The following is a 23,007-nucleotide window of genomic DNA, read 5'->3' on the forward strand; positions in this document are numbered from 1 at the left end:
AAAATGGTGTGCAAATGTAATTTTTTATTGTATAAAATCAATATAAATACATTATGTGCATTGAAATAAACATGATGCATGCTTTTAAAACAAGCTTTTTATAAAGATTCTCATCTTGCCAAATTGGATTGAATAAGTGTCTGCTTTCGATTCAATCAGACAATTATTATAGAAATGCATTTACAGACAATTAACAAAATTAACAATGTTTATTGTCCTTTGACACAGAAGTTGTGCAATAAATCCAGGTGTGAACAGCAGTTCGTCTCTGCTGGCCGAACCATTCAGATCACCAAAGACAACTGTTAATAAATACCAGGTGTAAACAAAGCCAAACAACTATAGCCAAACACCTTTTTCTGGTAGGCGTCCAGGTCGGCCTGTAGGACTGTCTGCCAGTTGCTTGGTTTTAGCTCTTCTCTGAGATACTGGCACGTCTCCAGGTGAGACTTGCAGATGTTCTCTGACAGATGGTCTGTGTCAGAAACACACAAATAGAGTCAAACAGCTGGAGCTGACACACAAACTTCATTCCCGGGTTTGGGAAATGCAAAAATGACAAATTTAACTGTCCGTTTAAAAATGAGAAGTACAGCGTTTCGCAATAAGAAACAATTTTTTTTGTGAAAAAGACGCCAGAGGTTTCTGTGACTCTTTTACTCGTCTGTGTAAACGAGGCACTTCCTACTAATGTCGTGTTAAATGGACTGTGGAGGGGAGTTCACAGACTCCTGCTGTTTCAAACCCCACAGCTGTCAATCATTCTTGTTTCGGCAGCATCCTTTATAATTATTTACGATGGCACTATGCAATTTAATATAATAATGTTTTCTTTTTTGTAATTGCTTATGAAATGATGCAAACAAAAATGATAGCTCGATTGTGATAAAACTGCAAACATATTTCAGTCCTTCATCATTTAAAGCAATGTAATAACTCAAAAATGAACTAAAAATGGTTTTACTTAGTGTAATCCTATTCATATTTTCTGTGCTATTAGCAGGCTCACCCAGTATCTGCACTAAAATCAGCAACCAATAAAAGTGTAACACTTCCAGCTCAGTTTAAAACATCTGATCGTGTTAAAATCAATGCTAAGTAGAAAGTGTTGAGATTGCATTTGAGCCGTCTGATAAAAGCTTAAAACTCTTACCCAGATCACTTTCAGAGGGAGAAGAGTCTTCATTGCTATAGCAACAATATTGATCCAGGCCAGAGTCTGAGCTGAGGTCGCACACAGGTTCTAGTTTAATGCCATCCATGTCTAGACCCGATTGGTCTGGAGAGGGCTGAATGTCCAGGTAAAATCCACCGATCGCTGAATCTGCCTTACCCGTCTCCGGGGTCTGACCGTTCACGTATCCGCCGAGGTCATCTGGGAGCTCTGTGACCCCATTGGCAGAGTGGGTGTAAGTGGGCGTGAGTGGTTCCGCTTCTCCGGGAGGCTGTGGTTCCCGTCCGTCGTCTGTATCTTTACCAACTTTGTCTTGCTGCTGCTGTTGACGGTGTTTCTGAACCTCTGCAAACAGACTGTCCCTCTGCTTCTTAGACATGCGGCCAAACTTCACAGCTGTGAGGGAGTACAATCACATCAATGCATTTACAATTGATGACATAAATAACAGAGTGCCTAAAAGAGGGTTTTTTATGAAATAAGCAACAAGGTTGTATTAGCAGCGCAAAGGTCATGGGTTCGAATCCCAGGAAAAACACCTAATGTATACTTTCACTTTAGATAAAATAAAACTTTATCAAATACTGTAAGTGGCCATAGATATATACAGGTGTGCTGGGGTACATACAGTATAATAGTGGGTGGTGTAGGGGTTAAAGCTGATAACTGATAAAGGCAAAATTGAAGGCTCAATCCCTCACAAAGTGTGAATTTCAGGAGGGTTTTAACTGTGATTATTTTAGGGTGCCGATCTTTGGTGAAATTATGTTAAAGTGTTACAAGAAATCCCTCTGGCCCTGAGTGTGTGCAAATGAAAAAATACTTATACGGATAGTACAATGTGTGGCCTAAAGCCATTTAAAAACGGTCTACACCCTCTTTCCTGAGTAATTTCATATAATATTAACTCTTTCACCGCCAGCGTTTTTAAAAAAAGTTGCCAGCCAGCGCCAGCGTTTTTCATGATTTTCACCAAAGTTTAATGCCTTCCAGAAAATGTTCTTCTTTAAATATATAAACGTACAATATACCAAATGAAAGAACAGACCCTCTGCTTTCAAACAAAAAAAACCGTTTCATCCTACCTTTAGTGGTTCTTTTGCAATCAGCTTTTGAATATGGGTAGGTTTTTGCAAAAACACCATATTTTGAGCAAAAAGCAGAAATAATTCCATTTTTATGACGGACTTTTCATAGAGATCCGATTCAGAGCGATCTTTAAAACAGACACGGACATGCAGCAGCTTGGCATAGGGAAATACTTCCGGTTTTAAAAAGTTGCGGAAGGGCGCCACCTGGTGGGTAATAGCGGTATTGCGGAAAGACGGAATATCTCGTCATTGGCGGGGAAGCGTTTTCTCTTAATTGACGAGAAATCTCGTCAATGGCGGGGAAAGAGTTAAATAAAAAATAATATTAAAGTATACAGAAGCTGATTAAAATTGTTGAAATGTTCATTATGCCGTTTACTGTACGGGAGCTTTAATTCCACTATTCCAGTTTCCATGGTAACAGCGATTTATCTGATTGGTGGATTTCTTGCTTCTACAGAAGAATATACCATCATTAAAGTAATGTTAAGTCTGTAGTCACAGGTCAGTCGCTCCATTAAAAAAAGTAAAGCTCATAATCCTAAACGTCCAGCCGCATGCACACTGCGAAGTGAAAACATACCATCTCTCGACATCCCCACTGCTAAGCATTTCTGCAGGCGACAGTGTTGGCAGCGGTTTCTGCTGGTGCGGTCGATCAGACAGCTCTTCTGCCGAGGACAAGAATATGACACAGTGCCCTGCTGACTCCTCCTGAAGAAACCCTGAGAAAGAGAGAGAGAGAAGCAGGTCACCTTTAGCTTGCATCTGTGCAGTTAGTATGACACAGTTCAGATTGATTTGTTATTATTCCAAAATGTATACATATCAAAATGCATTTGCATCTGAGAGATAAGGCACATGACTGTAATTCCCCTGACTGTTGTACCTTGCATCCCTCACAGGTGATGACTCCGTAATGAATCCCTGATGATTTATCTCCACAGATTTTACAGGGAATACTCTCGATCTGAGCTGCAGGCAGAGAGAGAGAAACAACTGAGTTTACAAGGACATTACAGAGGTTGAGCAAGGAGATAACTGTGACGTAAAATGACACGAAGAACACTGAGACACAATGAAAAAACTATCCAAAACAACAAGCCTTTAGCACACAACTACACAACTAGTAGTCTTCAACTACTCTTTTTAGATTTAAAAATCTATATATTATATATATTATTATATATGTTGTAACTTATGTTGTTTTTGTTACGTTTTGTTATAAGTGATGTATTAAAGGGGACATATCATGAAAATCTGACTTTCTAGTGCTATAATTGGTAGGGATGCACCGAATCCAAATTTTTGGGTTCGTCCGAATACTGAATCCTATTCGCATCCTTATTCCATTAACACAGTAAAAACACATTAATGAAGTAAACAATGTCCACTCCACAGCAGTGTATTTTTCATTTTTTTAATTTTAACTGTAAAAAAAAGGATAGGCAACATTATGCTGGATGACAAGTGGGAAAAACTATTTTGACAATTACCATAAGCCTATGCATAATGAAAGCGATGCGGTGCGTCCGCGAAATGTGAACCGCCACTAAGGCACACCGAAAGAAAAAGCTTATCACCAAGTCAGCACCCTATGTGTGTTATCAACGGCCGCGTGACGTCGACCAGCGTAGTGCAAGCCTAGGGTTCGGTGGAAAAAAATCTAGGATTCGGCCGAACCCGAACCCCGTCAAAAAGCCCAGTATTCGGCTGAATCCGAATCCTGGATTCGGTGCATCCCTAATAATTGGGTCCCCAGTGCTTCTATCAACCATACAATTTGAAAAAAAAAACAGTAACTTTGATTTGTAAAACATTCTCTGCAAGCATGTGAAAAAATTGGCCATTGAAATTTGGCTCCCCTTGTGATGTCAGAAGGAGATTATACAGCCCCTTAATCTGCACTATCCAACCACAGCACTGCCATTTAGTCCAGAGATCAGCTCATTTGCATTTAAAAGGACATACCAAAAAACGGCACATTTTTGCTCAGATCTACAAAGTGGCAATTTTAACATGTTATAATAAATTATCTGTGGGGTATTTTGAGCTAAAACTTCACATACGCACTCTGGGGACACCAAAGACTTATTTAACTTCTTAAAAAATCTTGTGAAATGTCCCCTTTAAAAACAAGCATTTTCAAAAGTGCACACATTTTGTATCCAGTATTTTGCCTTTTAATTACTGAAAACTAATAGTTCAACTTTGAACATTGCACAAAAACATATTAAGTGTAAATAATCTACACATGTATTTTTTTTGTAGCAGTAACTGTAATGCAGAGCTCTTCATAAATCGTTATATTTCAAGTATTCACAACATACTGTACATCCAATCTTCTCCTAATGACTTTAATAGTTTTCATTTTTAAATACTTTAAAGATAAAAAGGCTTTCCAAAACTGCCTTTCCAATGTATACTACATTTGGACACAACTGTCGTAGTTCGCCCTCTAGTGGCAGTTTAATCATAAATCGGTTTATTGGCCGCCCTTCCTCATGTAGAGCGGAAATGCAGCTTTAAAGTAACCATGCTGATTGTAAATCAGACAAAGAAGCTTTATACTGGCGTGCCGTATAAAGACGATTGGAGGGCCGCATTTGGCCTGCGGGCCGCCCGTTGACTAGCCCTAACCTAAAGTATAGAAGCTTAATCTGAGAACAACTGTGAGTCATTCTTACATCAGCCAAACACAGAAACATTGTCTCGAACAAAGAGACTTTAAGGTGGGACTGTCCAAACAGCCGAAAACAGGTGGAGTGCCTTTCTATTCCATCTGGTGCAGAAATGACACTGCAGATTTAGTCGAGAGATTAAACGGCACATCTATAGTCTCAGACTACAGAAATGCTTTTATAATTCTTAAATCAATAGGACACATTAGATACAGCACTTCTGCTCCTTTGGTAAAGGCCCTTTAGTAACCTTTAACTCCTTTCAAGTGATAAACAGAAAGAGCCCATAATCACATACAGACTAATTTTACAGCAAATCTGACCTTTGAGATCACCACTGCAGAAAACAATGCCAGGGCTTGTTAAATGAGGACTTTAACCGCAGACTTAAGCTAAAAGAACAAGAGTAAAAACGAAACAAGGCTTGCAGCACATAAAACACTTTATCCAAGCTATAAAAAAATTGGCTTTGACTGCTGAAATCGCCCGCGGGACTTGCATCATCTGTAAGTGCAATCTGCACTACTAACATCTAAGATTCATTTGTGTAGCTACAGCATGACAATGCCATCCTCCCTCGAGTCAAAAGCTCGCTCATGACAGCACTGTGGTGCGTTTCGGTAAATATCAAAGTCAAAATGCACTCCTAGTTGGAGATGGCGGATGTGTGTGTGTGTGTGTTGGATTGTGCGCTGTAGTGGTGCGTAAGCCCCTCAGCGGCTCCGCTGCGGTTGGCTGTGGAGGAGAGCGCAGAGATGGTGCGAGAGGATGTCGAGAGGAGTGCTGGGGGAATAGAGCTGAGGAGAAATCCATTTAGAGAGGAGATGCAGTCTTTCTGGCAGCCCCGAGGCGCATGCAGCTCAGGATGAAAAAGTAAAACACATCTCATCACCATCAGAACGCTTTCCTTTTCTCTCTCTCGGCGCAATCGCTCCGTTTCGTGCATTTTTCAGACGGAGACTCTATTTGCGAAGGCATCAGGGCTGTTTGAGATCGACTATTTTCTCATGATTACAGAAAGGCCTTTAATCCCCTTTGGTTCTGCTTGGCGTGTTCATTAAGAGCATCCTCACTTTCTCTCATTAGATATGTAAAACCAATCGGCAATAATTAGTTACTCTGAAGCACAAGACACTAATCTAGTTTGAATTATGGATTAATACATCAAAGGCACAGGATTCTCCCCGAGCAACTGCTGAAGTCTTACAGCAGTGGTTTCAGCTCTCATGCAAGTGCACAGCTTTTACCGAGCTGATGTTTCAGATTATTAAAAATAAATGTTTTTAAAAAAAGCCATATAGTAGGTAGATAAAGAGAACTGTTTTTAGGCAAATAAATGGAAATCTTTCCCTTTCCCTTTGCTCTTCTGTTGCTATTGATTAGGAAACGCATGATTTGTGCAAAACATACGAGTCTATAGTACACAAACAGATGTCACAGAAGTGACTGCACAGGCCGATGTTTGTCCATTTTCAAATCCAGCATTTGTCAGAAATGTCTTTTTGCAACTCTTAAAAATAAAGGTGCTTGATGATGCCACATGGTCCTCACTGCAGAATAAGACATCCAGGGGGCGAGTTTGGATCTAGATCCAACTCCTCCCACTTTATATACTTTGCTCCGCCAAATGTACCAGTATATTTGCGTTGTTGCAGCCCGCAATTAGTTGCAACCTGTGGTCGCCAACGTTTGCTCTTATCAGTTTAAGTCTACGTTTGATGAATAATATAGTCGAGAATGATTCATATTTCAGTAAGTAATGATCACAGTTAGGTGTAAGGGGAGGTAAGGGACACGTTCCCGACAGGGTGATATGAAGGGATATACTTACATTGTACATTATTACACTTATTACCCGGCTATTCCTATACGAGTAAATATTAAAACACAAATTTATTTGATATCTTTTATTAGCACATTTAAAATAAAAACGTAAACCATTTACGAGGGGAACCTGTTTCCTAATGGCTGTAAGCAAAGACACAATAAAACAAGTTCAAAGTCCCTACAAGATAAAAATTAAATTTATGAATTTCTAAATAACTTGCCATACATATGTTAATAATTATGCATATTTATACAGTATACATTCATAGGTATTATACTGCATGTATACTGCATTAAGATTACTCATAGTACCCGAATTTTTTTACTCCAAAACATTATAGCAAAAAAAACTTACATTTCACCTTAAAGGCACTACTTTTATTGTAGTCATAGTTTGTTTTTCTCTCAAAAGAATAACTTAATTTAGTTACGACTCAATGCGGAAATGGTAACGCAACAACACGTGTATGATGTGTCTTGTGGTAAAACTGCCGACCAATCAAAATGCAGTGGGAAGAGATCTCTGGATCCAGCCCCGCCCCTGGATCTGAATCCAGCCCCGCCCCCTGGATGTCGTGTTCCGCTACTGAAACTTTTTGGGCCGGTTTCCCGGACAGGGATTAGACTAGTCCTACACTAAATTAAATGCAAGAGCGGTCCAAACTGAAAACAACTTGCACTGACATATCTTTAAAAACATCCTAGTCCTGTCTTAAGATAATCCCCGTCCTGGAAACCACCACTTTTTGTCTAAATGTATGTATAAAACCTTTAACATCCAGAGAAGTAAAATCAAAAGTTTTATTCGATGTTATATCACGGGGCTGTAAAATGCTTTATGCTGATTGGTTGAGAAATGTTCCTTGAGTATGCATTATTTTTTTATAACATGCACCTAACCTGTCAAATGTCTTAAAATAACCTTCAGAGTAATGTCTTAGCAATGTCTGTGGTAACCGTCCGTGATATTATTAACTCTAAACCTTTAAATTATAAAAAAAAAAGAACACCAGTGGCGGCTCTTCGGAGGGGCGCAAATTCAAAATATGTGTTCGGAGAGTCGTGTGGTGCTCGTGTGTTCAATATGTGTTTATTCCGTAAACCATGTGCATCACATGTTTTGTCAAAATAAATGCCTGCTGCACACTCATCAAAAAGTTTTTAATAAAAGAGACACCCACATTCACAAAATACATGCAAGACACTCCCTTAACAGTAAACTCTGATTACGAATGAGATTATGTGAGTATCTGGCAAACATGAGCGTCTCTTTTATCATAATCCCTTAGATGCGACTGCAGCAGGCGCTTATTTTGACAAAACATGTGATGCACACAGGTTCACTCTATGTGCCGAACACATATTTTGAAATTACAAACATTAATTAAACATTATTAGTCAACCAGTTGTAACCCAGTCAGTGAAACCCCGGCTAAAATCATTTTTGTGAGTAAGATCATGTCAAAGAATGAAATCAATGACTTTGATGCTCCAAATCTTATAAGAAAATTATGACACTTTAGCCTGGATTTCACAGACACAGACATGGGCCACAAATAATATTTTAGTCGGTTTTACAGAAACATGCTTATAAATCAACCAAAATTTAGTGTGTGTGCGCAACCACAAACACGCACAGGTAATAAGAACTCTCACACACAAACATACAGCCGTTCTGTTTGCATATGCCGCTTCCTCCTCATGAGATGTTGTGGTTTAACATGTTGGGTTTCTCTCCTGTTGTGAAAGTGCTGATGGTCTGTCTATGTAGGAAAAAATGAAAGCCAAAGGCTGCAGACGGACACACATAAACACACGTGTTCCCACCCTTCCTCCCAGCGTTTGGGGTCTGCTGTAATCTGTTGATAACACTGACTCACATAGATTTAAGACAAACGCTCCATCATAACAAAGAGAAAGGAACATTATGTCAACACAGTCTGAAACAGAAGCGCACCTTAAGCCGCCATCAAACAAAAGCTTTCTGTAAACACTGTGTCATTATTTACTTATCCACAGATCATCATGTGTTCACTCATCACTCCCATTATCTGCCATTAGAGTAAAAGAAACCATTAAAAAAAAAAGAACAAATGATTTGCTATAACCAAATTATGTCTGAACCTTTTAATTAGCCCAGTGCGTGAGTTTGGTTTGTTCCTGACGTGTCGGATTAACTTGAAGCTCGGTCTTGTCAACCTCTTCACACAACAATGTCAGCAGATCGGCCGAGAGATTTACTTTCACAACCTTCTCTCAAACACAAACACACAAATGATCACTGATAACAAAACTTCCATCCGAAAACACTGTAGGAGGACACATCAAATAATGTGTGTGTGAAACAGCAGCAGACTTTTATATTAGAGTCCTTTCAGAGGCCCAGCCTTATCGCTAATAGATAATGACAGCTGCCAGCAAGACTTTGCATTGCTCGTGTATGTGTGTGTATATGTGTGTGCATAAGTGTGTGTATATGTGTGTATGGTGATTCAAAGTGGGGGTGGGGGGATTAAGCAAAACACAGCCGTTGGTGGAATAAACAACCGGGCGGTCCTATGGCAGTCCACTTCTGCCATAAATAGGTCAGTGGAACAACATTCCCCAATCATCGTAGCAACATTCCCATGTCGTTCCAAACAGCCAACATGGCCGCCCGGGTATGAGCTGTCAGACGAACGGCATCCCAGCACATCACTTGACTGGGCACTCAATACACGCACTGACTTGTTAACTTATTTTTACATTCATGCAGTCTCAAATATTCCCACACGGTCTTTGATGGCATTTATGTTCTACTATAAATCACAAAATGTCCAATATTCACTTTGCAATTCAAATTCAAACAAAGCATGTAAATGAATATGCAAAAGAGGGATCCAGGCAGCCCACAAGTCGATTCAAAAGCAAAACAAACACATTTAACATGCGAGCCAGAAACATGAACAACATTAAAAACATAAAGAAAGGCAACATTAAGACTCATCTCACACATGCACACACACATTATCCTAACTAGGGATGTGCATTTATGTCATTTTTTCATTTCGATTAATCCATAGGTCTGAAGAACGAGTACTCGATTAACTGGGGGCGGGGCAATCAAAGGGGCGGGGCGTACACGTCATGGTGAAAATGAAAATATTTTTATTAAAAACACTCAAATAAAACTTAATTTCGAAAAAACTATGACAGAACAATGAACACATACTAGATTCCTAATTAATCAAATGTGTTTTAACAGAAACCTCTAACAGGAAAAGCTGCCTGTTGAAGTGAAACTAAAGGGTTAACAAACACAAACCGAAGCACTTTCTATATGACGCTCTCTGCATAATATAAAGCCTTTATACAACATAAATGTACAACGTCGATCTATCTGCATAAATGCAAGACTTCAACTAAGTTTTCAACTAAGTTATCTAAAAAAAAGAAAGTTTAACTCCCTTTGTGGATGTGCATCATAAACAGCGGACTTTTAAACACGGCCAGTCAAAGCACAAGCTTCATAACATTAAGCAGCTTTAAGTCTTTTGCTATCATTTTAGCATTTAGCTGTGTCGTGTCGTCCTCTTACCTCAGTCAAGATGTAATGGTAATGCTCGTATGGATCTCTGGTATCTCTTGAAATTTGATGTTTAAATATGAGATGATAACCCATTGAACTTTTGACGGCGCTGTACATTTTGCAACTGACTGACTGTATTTCCGAAAATCACGGCATCCTTTTAAACCATAGTGCCTCAGTGATGTGAGATGGGACCGGCTTCGCGGGCTCACGGGCTGCCGCGCATACGCGGACGGGCGGGTTGCTGATGCGCGGTCGCGCGGAATTATCTGTTTGTTTTTGAATCACGCATGGTAATGCTACTGATGTCATACGTCGGTCTGCGTAGCTCGACACGACGTCAAACACGCATCTCCAGACCCATTCTTTACTACCACATGCGCTTGTAATGCTAACCAGACACCCAAATGCCGCCATATCCACAATAAAAAAAAAATTAACCCACATGATCATCGTTTTCGTGATCGATCATCGATGCCACGTTCGAGTACTCGAGCAATCGAGTACTCGTGCCCATCCCTAATCCTAACTTATCCTACCTTTCATGGCTGTGACCATTAAGTACATCCTGAGGCTCTATGGCCACGCAGATGAAAGGTCAACTCGCTAGTCTGCAGATCATGTGTAGGTTCGAATGCAGCGTGTGTGTCTTGTGTTGCTGACTAGAGCGGCACTCTGCCTCCTGCCTCTCGTCTCTACCGCATGAGAATCCATGTGACCGTGACATAAGGACTCAGACGCTTTCATCCCGCCCCCTCATGTTGCTTTGAGGGACAGCCGTTTCAGCCAATCAGTGGATCAGTGAGCGAGTTTTCAGTTGACTGAGTGTTAGTTTTAAAGGGCTGGTGCTGTTTCACTTTGCATTGCAACATGATATTTTATTAGCCTATTTACAGGAAGCTACAGGAGGTGAAAATGTAAAGCCTGCGTGTAATGTTCACAGTGTGAGTTCAGACAAAGTATTTTTGTTTCCTCTTCCTCTTTAATAAGCGTGTTGTACACCATCAGTAAACACTCCTATTACACATCACTGAGGATTTAAAATTAAAAAACATTCAAATGAAGATATACAATGTCATGAATACATGTTTATATTGATCAGCTTGGAAAATCCTGGAAAAGCAGTACTTTTTTAGTATTAGTTTATTTCACTAAGGGCGATTTAACTAGTCCCAGACTAAAATGCCTTAATTTAAAAACACCTTGTGCTAACATATCTTAAATGTGCCGTGTAATGTAAAAATGTATTTAGGCATAAATGAATAATAAGAGTTCTGTACATGGTAATGACATAGTGTGAGCCTCAAACACTACTGTTTCCTCCTTCCTATAAACCTGGTGCATGCAAAAAAACGATGGTAAACAAGCCAATCTCAACATAACACCAACTGTCGTTGGTATCAAGACTGTAACTGTCGACTGACGTTACAGTCATGATACGCCCCAACATTAAATTAATTACAATGTTGTTAAAATGCTAAAAACAAAGCTGTGACTGCTGAGTTAGCGCTATATGCTAGTTAATGCTATATGCTATATGTTTACGCTGAAGTTTTACTACTGACGTTAAAGTTACGCTTTGCAGGTCCATACTAAAAAACACAAACCTACCGCTCAGGTACGTCCATTAATAATCTCAGAATCATTGATTATTCCTCAAAATCTGTTTCTTATTCTGATACATGCTCAAACATATATGGTCTTTTTACACACACACAGAGCTACTGAACTGAATTACTCTGTGAAACAGCCAATCAGAGCTCAACATTATTATTCATGACCCTTTCAAATAAGGTAATAATAGACCACTTCAATATAAGTAAGGGCAAATCCTTACGTGGCATCGATGGTATCGATGATCGATCACGAAAACGATGATCATATGGGGTTATTTTTTTGTGGTTACAAGCACCTTTGGTAGTAAAGACTGTGTGTGTATTTGACGTTGTGTTGAGCTACGTCTACCGCCGAATGACATCACATCAGTAACGTTAACATGCATGATTCAAAAACAAACAAATGAAGTCCGCGCAGCACCCGCGCCGCAAAAACTCGTGACTGCAATGCTGTGGAGCTGAACACGCCTCATATCACTGAGGCACTATGGTTTAAAAGGATGCCGTGATTTTGATACAGTCAATAAGATGCAAAATGTACAGCGCCTTCACAAGTTCCCTCATATCATCTCATATTTTAAATGTCAAGAGATACCAGAGAGCCATACGAGCATTAAATCTTGACTGAGAACAGGAAAGAGGATGACACGACACAGCTAATCGCTAAAATGATAACAAAAGCTGCTTAATGTTATGAAGCTTGTGCTTTGACTGGACGTGTTTTTTAAAGCGATCTGTTTTTGTGCACATCCACAACCGAAGTTAAACTTTCTCTCTCCAGTACATAACTTAGTTGAAGTATTGCATTTTGTGCAAATAGATGCACGTTGTATAATACATTTATGTTGTTTATAAGGCTTAATATTATGTAGAGTGACTCATATAGAAAGCGCTTTAGTTTGTGATAATTAAGTTTTAACCCTTTAGTTTCACTTCATCACACAGCTTTTACTGTTAGAGTTTTCTGTTAAAAACATTTAATTAATTAATAATCTATATATGTGTTCATTTTTCTGTCATAGTTTCTTCAAAATAAAGTTTTATTTGAGTGTTTTTAATAAAAATATTTTTTTCATTTTCACAATGACGTATACGCCCCGCCACTTTGATTGCCCTGCCCCCAGTTAATCGAGTACTTGTTTTTCAGACCTATGGATTAATCGAATGAAAAAATGACATAAATGAACATACCTAGTCCTAATATAACTAAGGCCTAGTCCTGGATTGATCTAAACCCTGTCTGGGAAACTGCCCCCTTATCAAACGTTAAATAAAAAGATGTATAAGAGTAAAGGTTCAGTTCTGTTTGACTGTAAGTAACTTAGTGCAAGTGTTTAATATGAAATTAGTAATAAACAATTAATCAATAATAGTGATGGAGATAAACAGCAGAAGTCTAAACTACAAAAGACTGCTTGAATCAATACAATTTTGGAGGTGGTATGTCCAAAATCTCACATGAAATGTCATATAACCACTAATATTTAAGTCACAATGATTTACTTTCAAATTAAAAGTGTATTACATAAGCATAAAATAATGCCTATTTTTGATTAATCTAATCAAATGAAAGGTATTTCATGTCATTTGATGGTTTTAATTTTTTATACGAAAGACATAAACCAAAAGATAACATTATTTAAAACAAATTAAGGTAAGGTGCATAAACAGTGTTTCAATATGTAACAAAAGACGGTAAATCATTACAATGTTTTAAGCCATTGTAAAATAGCCAGTACGCACACACCTGTGACTGTACAGAGTCCGATCAATTAAATTTTGTTTTGTAATGTGGCAGGTTGCAGAAATTTTGAACAACCACCTACAGTTACACGCCGGACATGAGGTGCATGTTTTGACAAGTTCCAACTAAATTGCACTGATTATAATCAGCAAAGCTATCTTTCAGGTGTCAGCTTTTTAAATGCTGTCACGCATATGTCATTTCATAAATGGTATGTTACATTTTTTAAAGATTGGCAAGATATGACTGAGACAGATATGAACATAATGTATTTTAGAATTGCCAACAGCCTATAGATGCTCAAATGTATCAACCACTAGTTAATCATTATTGTTTTATCTCTAGTATACAACCATAGGGTAAATAAAAAAGCCATCAGGAACACAGCAGTGATTTCAAATCGCATGTGTTTGCCTACAGGATAACTGGCTTATTTTGAATTCTACCCATATGTGTATGCGCTATGGACACATGTGTGCATGTAGCCTTATACACTCTGGGTGAATCTGATGGGAACAGGGCCATATGAATGCTAATGACCTGGCCAAGACCCAGCACAACTCATACTTCTCCAATCCGCTATAATGAAACGGTCTCCAAGAAAAAGCCAAACTGAGCCAAGTCACTAGCTATGTTTACACATTTTTCCATCAAAATGAAATGATTCAGATGATTAATGAATCTGAATATAGTGTTTACATAAATGGTAAATAAAGTGATTGGGTTGATGTGCATGTTTTTGTGTCACAAGCTTATAAATAGGCTTGATCTTGCTATTTATAAGAGCTTCCCACTTTTCCCATCGGTCTTGTTACCTGCCTATCGCACACTGGGTGGGAAGCGCAGCACAGCGTCATGCCACGTTTTAAAAATTCAAGCAATTTTCAAGTCCATCAAAGAAGCTGCTCAAGTGACCAAAACTTTTGACCTGAGAGCACTCGCTGTGCGCAGTCTAAACGTTAACCTCCAAAGCTCCCAGCTTCGAGAAAGATCGCCCACATGCTATCCAACTGAGGACTGAATAGTTGAAATAGTGATGCTGGAGCTGTTTCTGCAAGTCTCATGTTTCACTGGCATGACAGCAGTGTGAGGATGGGGTTGTGGTGTCTGGGGAGATTCTTATGGAGAAATAAATCCCGGTGCGGTCCTGAGCCCAAGCTTTCACAGGGCAGGGTTTGGGTTTAACTTAGCAAAACATGCTAATACACGCGCCCAGCTGCTGCTTGTTTGCCTGGCGTCTCCAACGCAAACACCAAAACACACACACACACACACACACACACACACACACACACACACACACACACAGACATGCACAAACACACATGTGCAAACACCCACGGTGACTCTTTACACAACAGTATGCATGGAAATTTATTTTATTTCAGAAGAGCCAAAGTGAATCTGAATGCGCAATATGAAACTAATGAGCAGCCCAGGACTTTTTCTAGTTTGAATGGTTTCACACTTCTTTTAATATGCTTTTTAACACTTCGCTTCCAGTATATTTAAGCCCACACGGGACCTCTCAGCCAGTAAAGGGGATTTCATATGATTGAGTGCACAAACAGGAAGCGTCTGTGGGTAAACCGCAGAAGCTTCCCACTGGTGTGCAGATACTTTTAAGCAGCTCCTCTCACCTTGACCCAGGTTTATCTCTTATGTTGGGTGTGTGTGTGTTGAGAGTGTGAATGTAAACATGGTTTGTGTAGTGTGAAACGAGGTAAGAAAAATCTCCTCAAAATCTGGTAAACACATCTCTAAAGTGTAGTATATGAAGATACAGCAAAGCATATCTTATAAGGATCATAGTTGTAGCATCTATAATATCCTTATCATTTTCACTGAAAATGTGATGGGAATGGTGGGAAACAGCACTGTTTATACTGAGGTAATGATCGTAGTCATCTGATACGTGCTTTTGCGAAGATCAAAGCATGCTTCTTGTCACTTTCCCACATTAAACCAAACAATGTGATTAAACCGAAAAAAGAATGAGGTGAAGATGGTTTTCAAAATGAGCGTCAACATCCTCTTTGAAACTTTAGGGTCTCAAGCCATTTTAAAATTTTATAAATACCTTTCATTTGCATTTAAACAACTTTTGCCACAGGAATGTTTTAACAGTACTTACATGTGTGTGCTTTCTTTGCTGAGGACACATCTGTAAGAGATAAGAAATGAAATAAATAACATTAAACAGAGCATGCGACTGTTTACAGTACCTTTCCCCTGACCACAAAATAATGATTATATATATATATATATATATATATATATATATATATAAAATATTTTTTTCAGATCTGTACATAAAAACCATTTTTTTAAGAAGTTTATCAACAAGGACAAACTGTCAACAATGAATGCTTAACATTATTCTTATTACTGTATGTTTCTTCCACAATGAAGCTTTCAGTATCTTCCACTGAAGAAAGAAAATCATAAAGGGTTAAACATCACACAAGACAAAACTTGTGTGTTGGTTTTCATCTCTTTCCTCAAATGAGAAATGAAAAAATATTGCGCTACTATTTAAAAGATCTGATAAAAATTTCTTTGGATAACCAAAATTAATTAACATTTAAATGCAAAATAATAAAAAATCTGTGACCACATGGGTCCAGTTTATAGCATAGTTCAACCCAAGCAATAATCCTAAAAATCTGTGGTTGGCTTATAGTTGCGATAATCTCAAAATGCCAAATATCAGCAGATTTATGAGCCAGACTGATATACAGCTCAACCACTAATAATGAAATAGCACATCGTGCATAATGCAGTCAAGTGAATGAGCTGAGGGCTCTCTTTAATCCCAAGTCATCAGAGGCCTTTACATTCAGTGTAACTCCGTCCAGCACAGTCAATCACCATTAATCCACCCACTGCCTTTAATCAGGGCTACTGTACTACAGCCAAGGCGGCTATTGTAATGCAAAGTGTCCATCTGAGAGAAATAACATCTCTCATGACTTGCGATAGTATTAGAATCGATAAATGGCAAATAACAATCAACAAAATATTAACTATGTGCCAAGGCAATTTTCATCTGTTTGTAAAAATTAATTTCCAACCTAGAACAAATAAGTTATACGCATTAACTGATTTAACATCAGGTGGTAATATAACGGTTTGATAGTTGTATATTCATGAAACCAATGAAAAGACCCCTTTTTATTTTCAGCTGAACAGAACAAACACTCTGGTTTGCTGCTTTTAAGGAGGCACATTTATTATTCCTTTGCAGCTGAAACAGGAATGATGCAAAGAAAGGACCTGACTGCGAACCTTTATTTATCCATCTATTTATGAAATGAAACAGGAGAGGCGTGAAGAAAGCCTTCTCTCTTTGTCTCCCTCTCATCTCTACAATGTTAAGTGAGAAGAAGCTTCAGATCTGATGTTGCTCAGCAGCGAAATGACAGGAGATCTCTGACCGTTGTTCTTTCCACCCATTTCTAATTGGTTTAACTTCTCGATCTTAGTGTCGAGCAGCGTCCCCCTGAGTGTCTTTGTTTCTGTCTGTTCACATTGAAATTTCCCTGTAATTCTCCTTCCATGCTGAGTTTAGCTCCTGAGAACAGAGAGCATGTGAACGCGTATGAAAAATGGCTGTGGGTTGAGCGGATTAGACTGTAATAATGCTGAAACCTTACACAAAGCAAAGGTCAGACAGTCTCTACTTTGAAAAAATTACTGTATATATAGATCGTTTTGGTAGCAAATAGCTTACGTGGCCCAAACTTCTGGTAAACTTCCGCCTTGAATCAGTAACAACAGAGTCCTTCTAGAGTAGATTATTTCAACAAGCAAAATAAATATCAATTTACCTTAATTCAAATCAAAGTTCAAGTGTATAACCATTACACTTAGGTAACATTACTGTGTAAAATTAATGTATACCAATGTTAACTACAGATCGGCTGCCAAACCTCTGGTGATCCATGGTCTTTAGGAAACCAAAACACTATTTATGTTCCACAGAAAAGGTCAGTTTAGCCACTAGTCAAATTAAACAAGCAGTTAACTTCCTGCCAGACCTGTGACAATGGACGTGATTGTGATGAAAGCGTCTTACTCTACTGTATATATTACTGTATGCATATTTAGTGATGCCCCTAAATGAAAATTCTGGACCAAAACCTAAACCAAAAGTTCTGAATACGCTTGGCCGAATATGGCTGGTTCTTCAATAATGCCATTTCCGGGAGCAAAAATTGTGTGCTTCACTAGTATAGATTATTAAATGACTACCTTTAGATTTAGATATTTATATATTTAGAGACATAGTACATGCTTATTTTGTAACTCTCACTACAAACTAAATACACTGTGAGTAGCTTTCTCTTCGTCTATCACTGTCAGCTCTCTCTCTCTCTCTCTCTCTCTCTCTCTCTCTCTCTCTCTCTCTCTCTTTCTGTGTGTGTGCATGAGCCAGACAGGAGGCAATCACGTTCATCTAAAATGCTAATTATATTTTTTTGCACACAAACACACATGTAAACACTATGGTAATATAGCACCTCATTATACCCACATCATGTTCACCTAACCTTCGATAAGTCGATATAGTCAATATTGCAACAGGGCTAATCAGTGTTAAAGTATAAGTGTTAAATTATCAGTGTTAAATTATCAGTGTTAAAACATCAGTGTTAAAGGCTCTCTAAGCGAATCTGCGAGACGTTAGTTATTGTTGACGTTTGAAACTGTTTTCAAACAGACGGAGCGCAGCTAACTCCTCCCCCCCCTTCCGTGCTTTCATGAACGCGCCCAACCCCCACCCCCAAATCCTTTTTGTCGTTTATTGGCTGGAATACTTTGTTTTGTTTTGTGATGCTAGGTTTGGCCACTATGCTGATATTGCCGTTTGTGAAGCCTGGGCTGTCTACAGAGATCGCGTTTTTTTACAGTTTGATCAGCGGACAGGCAGCAAGCAGATAGTGAGGAGATGTTTGCTGTATGTAACAAAAAATGTTTTATGGTCTAAAACGCTTCAATTCGCTTAGAGCACCTTTGAAAGGTCAGGTGTTAAAAACATTAGTGTAAAAACATTTTAAAATTGTTGACATTACTTATAACTACCGACATCATGTTCGATAGTCATTATCGCAACAGGCCTAATCAGTGTTGAGTTAAAGCAGTGTTAAAATTATCAGTGTTAAAATTATCAGTGTTAAAACATCAGTGTTAAATTATCAGTGTTAAAAACATCAGTGTTAAAATATCAGTGTTAAAATATCAGTGTTAAAAACATCAGTGTTAAATTATCAGTGTTAAAACATCAGTGTTAAAACATCAGTGTTAAATTATCAGTGTTAAAACATCAGTGTTAAATTATCAGTGTTAAAAACATCAGTGTTAAAATATCAGTGTTAAAATATCAGTGTTAAAATATCAGTGTTAAAAACATCAGTGTTAAAAACATCAGTGTTAAAACAGCAGTGTTAAATTATCAGTGTTAAATTATCAGTGTTAAAACTTTATTATAACTTTTTTAAATTGTTTAACTTTTTTAAGTTAAAGTAACATAAAAATATATGTTGATTTGACAAAAATGCACCTTTCATCATAAACAATCTGAAAACAGGATTTAATTATCAGTGTTAAAACATCAGTGTTAAAACATCAGTGTTAAATTATCAGTGTTAAATTATCAGTGTTAAATTATCAGTGTTAAAACATCAGTGTTAAAATTATCAGTGTTAAAACAACAGTGTTAAATTATCAGTGTTAAAACTTTAATATAACTTTTTTAAATTGTTTAACTTTTTTAAGTTAAAGTAACATAAAAATATATGTTGATTTGACAAAAATGCTCCTTATTTTTTTTACAGTGTACCATCATGCCTTGTTATCACTGTGCAGGCCCCTTAGTGCCAATTGGGCATCGTTTAAATGCCATGGCCTACCTGAGCATTGTTTCTGACCATGTCCATGTTAAAGGACAAGTTCGGTATTTTACACTTAAAGCCCTGTATCAGATTGTTTATGATGAAATAAAACGGTTTTGACAAAACTTTGGACATATTATGCTGGCCCGAGAATTTTCGGTTTCTGTGGTATCACCCCCCCACCCCCACAATGGCTGCATAGGTGCACTGGAACAATCCTTCCTAAAATGCATCAAAATTTCGTTTACAAAGACGTGAAACTCACAGAGTGGTCAGGGGTGTTAACTGATATGCTCACACAAAAATCGTTGCAAAAGATGCTTTCCAGTGCACCTATGCTGCCACAGAAATTGAAAATTCTCTGGCCAGCATAATATGTCCAAATTTCAGTCAAAACCTTTCTATTTCATCATAAACAATCTGAAAACAGGATTTAATTATCAGTGTCAAAACATCAGTGTTAAATTATCAGTGTTAAATTATCAGTGTTAAATTATCAGTGTTAAAATTATCAGTGTTAAAACAACAGTGTTAAATTATCAGTGTTAAAACTTTAATATAACTTTTTTAAATTGTTTAACTTTTTTAAGTTAAAGTAACATAAAAATATATGTTGATTTGACAAAAATGCTCCTTATTTTTTTACAGTGTACCATCATGCCTTGTTATCACTGTGCAGGCTGTGCAGGCCCCTTAGTGCCAATTGGGCATCGTTTAAATGCCATGGCCTACCTGAGCATTGTTTCTGACCATGTCCATGTTAAAGGACAAGTTCGGTATTTTACACTTAAAGCCCTGTGTTCAGATTGTTTATGATGAAATAGAACGGTTTTGACAAAACTTTGGACATATGATGCTGGCCCGAGAATTTTCGGTTTCTGTGGTATCACCCCCCCCCCCCACCCCACAATGGCTGCATAGGTGCACTGGAACAATCCTTCCTAAAATGCATCAAAATTTCGTTTACAAAGACGTGAAACTCACAGAGTGGTCAGGGGTGTTAACTGATATGCTCACACAAAAATCGTTGCAAAAGATGCTTTCCAGTGCACCTATGCTGCCACAGAAATTGAAAATTCTCTGGCCAGCATAATATGTCCAAATTTCAGTCAAAACCTTTCTATTTCATCATAAACAATCTGAAAACAGGATTTAATTATCAGTGTTAAAACAGCAGTGTTAAAACATCAGTGTTAAATTATCAGTGTTAAATTATCAGTGTTAAATTATCAGTGTTAAAACAGCAGTGTTAAATTATCAGTGTTAAAACATCAGTGTTAAATTATCAGTGTTAAAACATCAGTGTTAAATTATCAGTGTTAAAACTTTAATATAACTTTTTTTAATTGTTTAACTTTTTTAAGTTAAAGTAACATAAAAATATGTGTTGATTTGACAAAAATGCTGCTTATCTTTTGCAAATTTCAGTAAAAACCTTTCTATTTCATCATAAACAATCTGAAAACAGGATTAAATTATCAGTGTTAAAACAGCAGTGTTAAATTATCAGTGTTAAATTATCAGTGTTAAAACATCAGTGTTGAATTATCAGTGTTAAATTATCAGTGTTAAAACATCAGTGTTAAATTATCAGTGTTAAATTATCAGTGTTAAAACATCAGTGTTAAAATTATCAGTGTTAAAAACATCAGTGTTAAAATTATCAGTGTTAAAACACTGTCCAAATTTCAGTCAAAACCTTTCTATTTCATCATAAACAATCTGAAAACAGGATTTAATTATCAGTGTTAAAACAGCAGTGTTAAATTATCAGTGTTTAAAACATCAGTGTTAAAACATCAGTGTTAAAACATCAGTGTTAAAATATCAGTGTTAAAAACATCAGTGTTAAAAACATCAGTGTTAAATTGTTGACATAACTTATAAAATCAAGTTTAAATTGTTTAAATTATTTTTTTATTTAAAGTAACATAAAATGTATGTTGATTTGTCAAAAATGCTGCTTATTTTTTACAGTGTACCAGCACATTAAACAAATTTTTGATCGGATTTGGTATCCTCAGGTTGAGAAGACACAGCTCAATGAATTAAAAAATGTGTGTCAGTTGTCGGTAATCGGGGAGGGGGTAACATACTGGGTTATTAAATTTTTGAGGACGGCTTTTAGAGCAGAACATGTGTGCTTTCTGTCTTTTCGAGAGATTAGTCAGTGTGGGATGGCATGAAAACTGCCCTCAGGATGAAGGTAAAACAGATCACATGGTGAATCACACATTCCTATTTAAACCAGAGGTTCAGGAGGGCAACACAATGCATTGAATTAAGCTTGTGTGTATATATTTAGGGAGCCATGTGGTCATTCAATGTTACATTAATTTGTTTATCAATTTTATCCATAACAATACGCCTTAACGATTGCACTCTGTTAGCAGCGCAAAAGGTCACTGATCCCAGGGAGCACATTTACTGATTAAACATATATAGATGAAATTCGCTGTAAGTCACGTTGGATACTGTCTGCCAAATGCATAATAAATGCTTGTAGTCTTCTCAAAGTGAAACAATACAGATGATTCTTCAAATCTTCAGTTCACACCCCAGGGGCCTGATTACTTAACTCACTGATTTCAAGCAAGGCCAAACTCATCTATAATGTGAACCCATGTGATTGTGAGTTGAAAGGGTTCATGTGAGGTTGGTTGGGTTCACTTCTAGACACTGAAGCTTTCAGGCCCCCTGCTCGCTATCAGAGGCAATAATAGACTGTCAAAGTCAGTTGGTGTCAGAAAACTAATAAGAGGTTGACATAGTGACCTTATAAACCGATTTAAGTGCTTGGACTATCTTTTCATAGAGATATCATCATTTAGGTGACTCTGTAAGGGGTTAGATTTATTTTCAATGTTTTATTATAGTCAGGCCTAAATTAAAGCATTTTTATTATTTATTGTTATTATCTTTACCAAGTTGAAATATCTTTAACAAAAAAATTAAAACTAATTTTGTGTTACAAAATTAATTGTAACACGGCTACTTTACATACAGATCACAGATGGACGAATGTGTGTTTATCTATTTATTATTGGCTGATATATAAACAATATCCATCTTTAGTATATAGACAGAATTTTATTGAATTATTTGTGTTGAAATAAATTTTTTAGTAGGTGTAAAAACAAACCCTCTGTTACAATTTACCACATGGGGTAAGTTGTAACGTTTGCACTCCTGTCACTTTCGGTGTAATTGTACGATAACAGTAAGTTCTACGATCAAACTTTAAGTGTTCATTTGTAGCAGAAATTTGTGTGTTAGAATTAATCTAAATTAAATATTTTCTGAATGATAGAGCCAAAACCAAAAAGTGCTACTTTTGTGCCCCGCTCTTCCCAACTGTAAATTTGACTGTGAAATCTATTGATTTAGGGCTATAAATACTTAATCACATCAA

The 23,007-nt window shown here is 37.4% G+C and overlaps 1 protein-coding gene across 2 annotated transcripts in view; it reads right to left on the reverse strand.

The window, feature by feature from the left end:
* rorab (RAR-related orphan receptor A, paralog b) overlaps window positions 1-23,007 on the reverse strand; it is a 45,787-nt gene that overhangs the window by 6,555 nt on the left and 16,225 nt on the right. The window contains exons 2-6 of one of the 2 annotated variants that reach the window (XM_065267547.2): window positions 15,836-15,865; window positions 3,155-3,240; window positions 2,849-2,990; window positions 1,154-1,570; window positions 354-475 (exon numbers count right to left, since the gene is read on the reverse strand). In XM_065267547.2, the coding sequence (XP_065123619.1) occupies window positions 354-475; window positions 1,154-1,570; window positions 2,849-2,990; window positions 3,155-3,240; window positions 15,836-15,865 (797 nt within the window). Of the gene's footprint in view, window positions 1-353; window positions 476-1,153; window positions 1,571-2,848; window positions 2,991-3,154; window positions 3,241-10,880; window positions 11,048-15,835; window positions 15,866-23,007 lie in introns of those variants that run through there. The other variant, XM_065267548.2, reaches the window with a different exon arrangement.

This window comes from Paramisgurnus dabryanus, chromosome 2 (assembly GCF_030506205.2).
Source record: "Paramisgurnus dabryanus chromosome 2, PD_genome_1.1, whole genome shotgun sequence".
In the NCBI taxonomy this organism is placed as follows: domain Eukaryota; kingdom Metazoa; phylum Chordata; class Actinopteri; order Cypriniformes; family Cobitidae; genus Paramisgurnus; species Paramisgurnus dabryanus.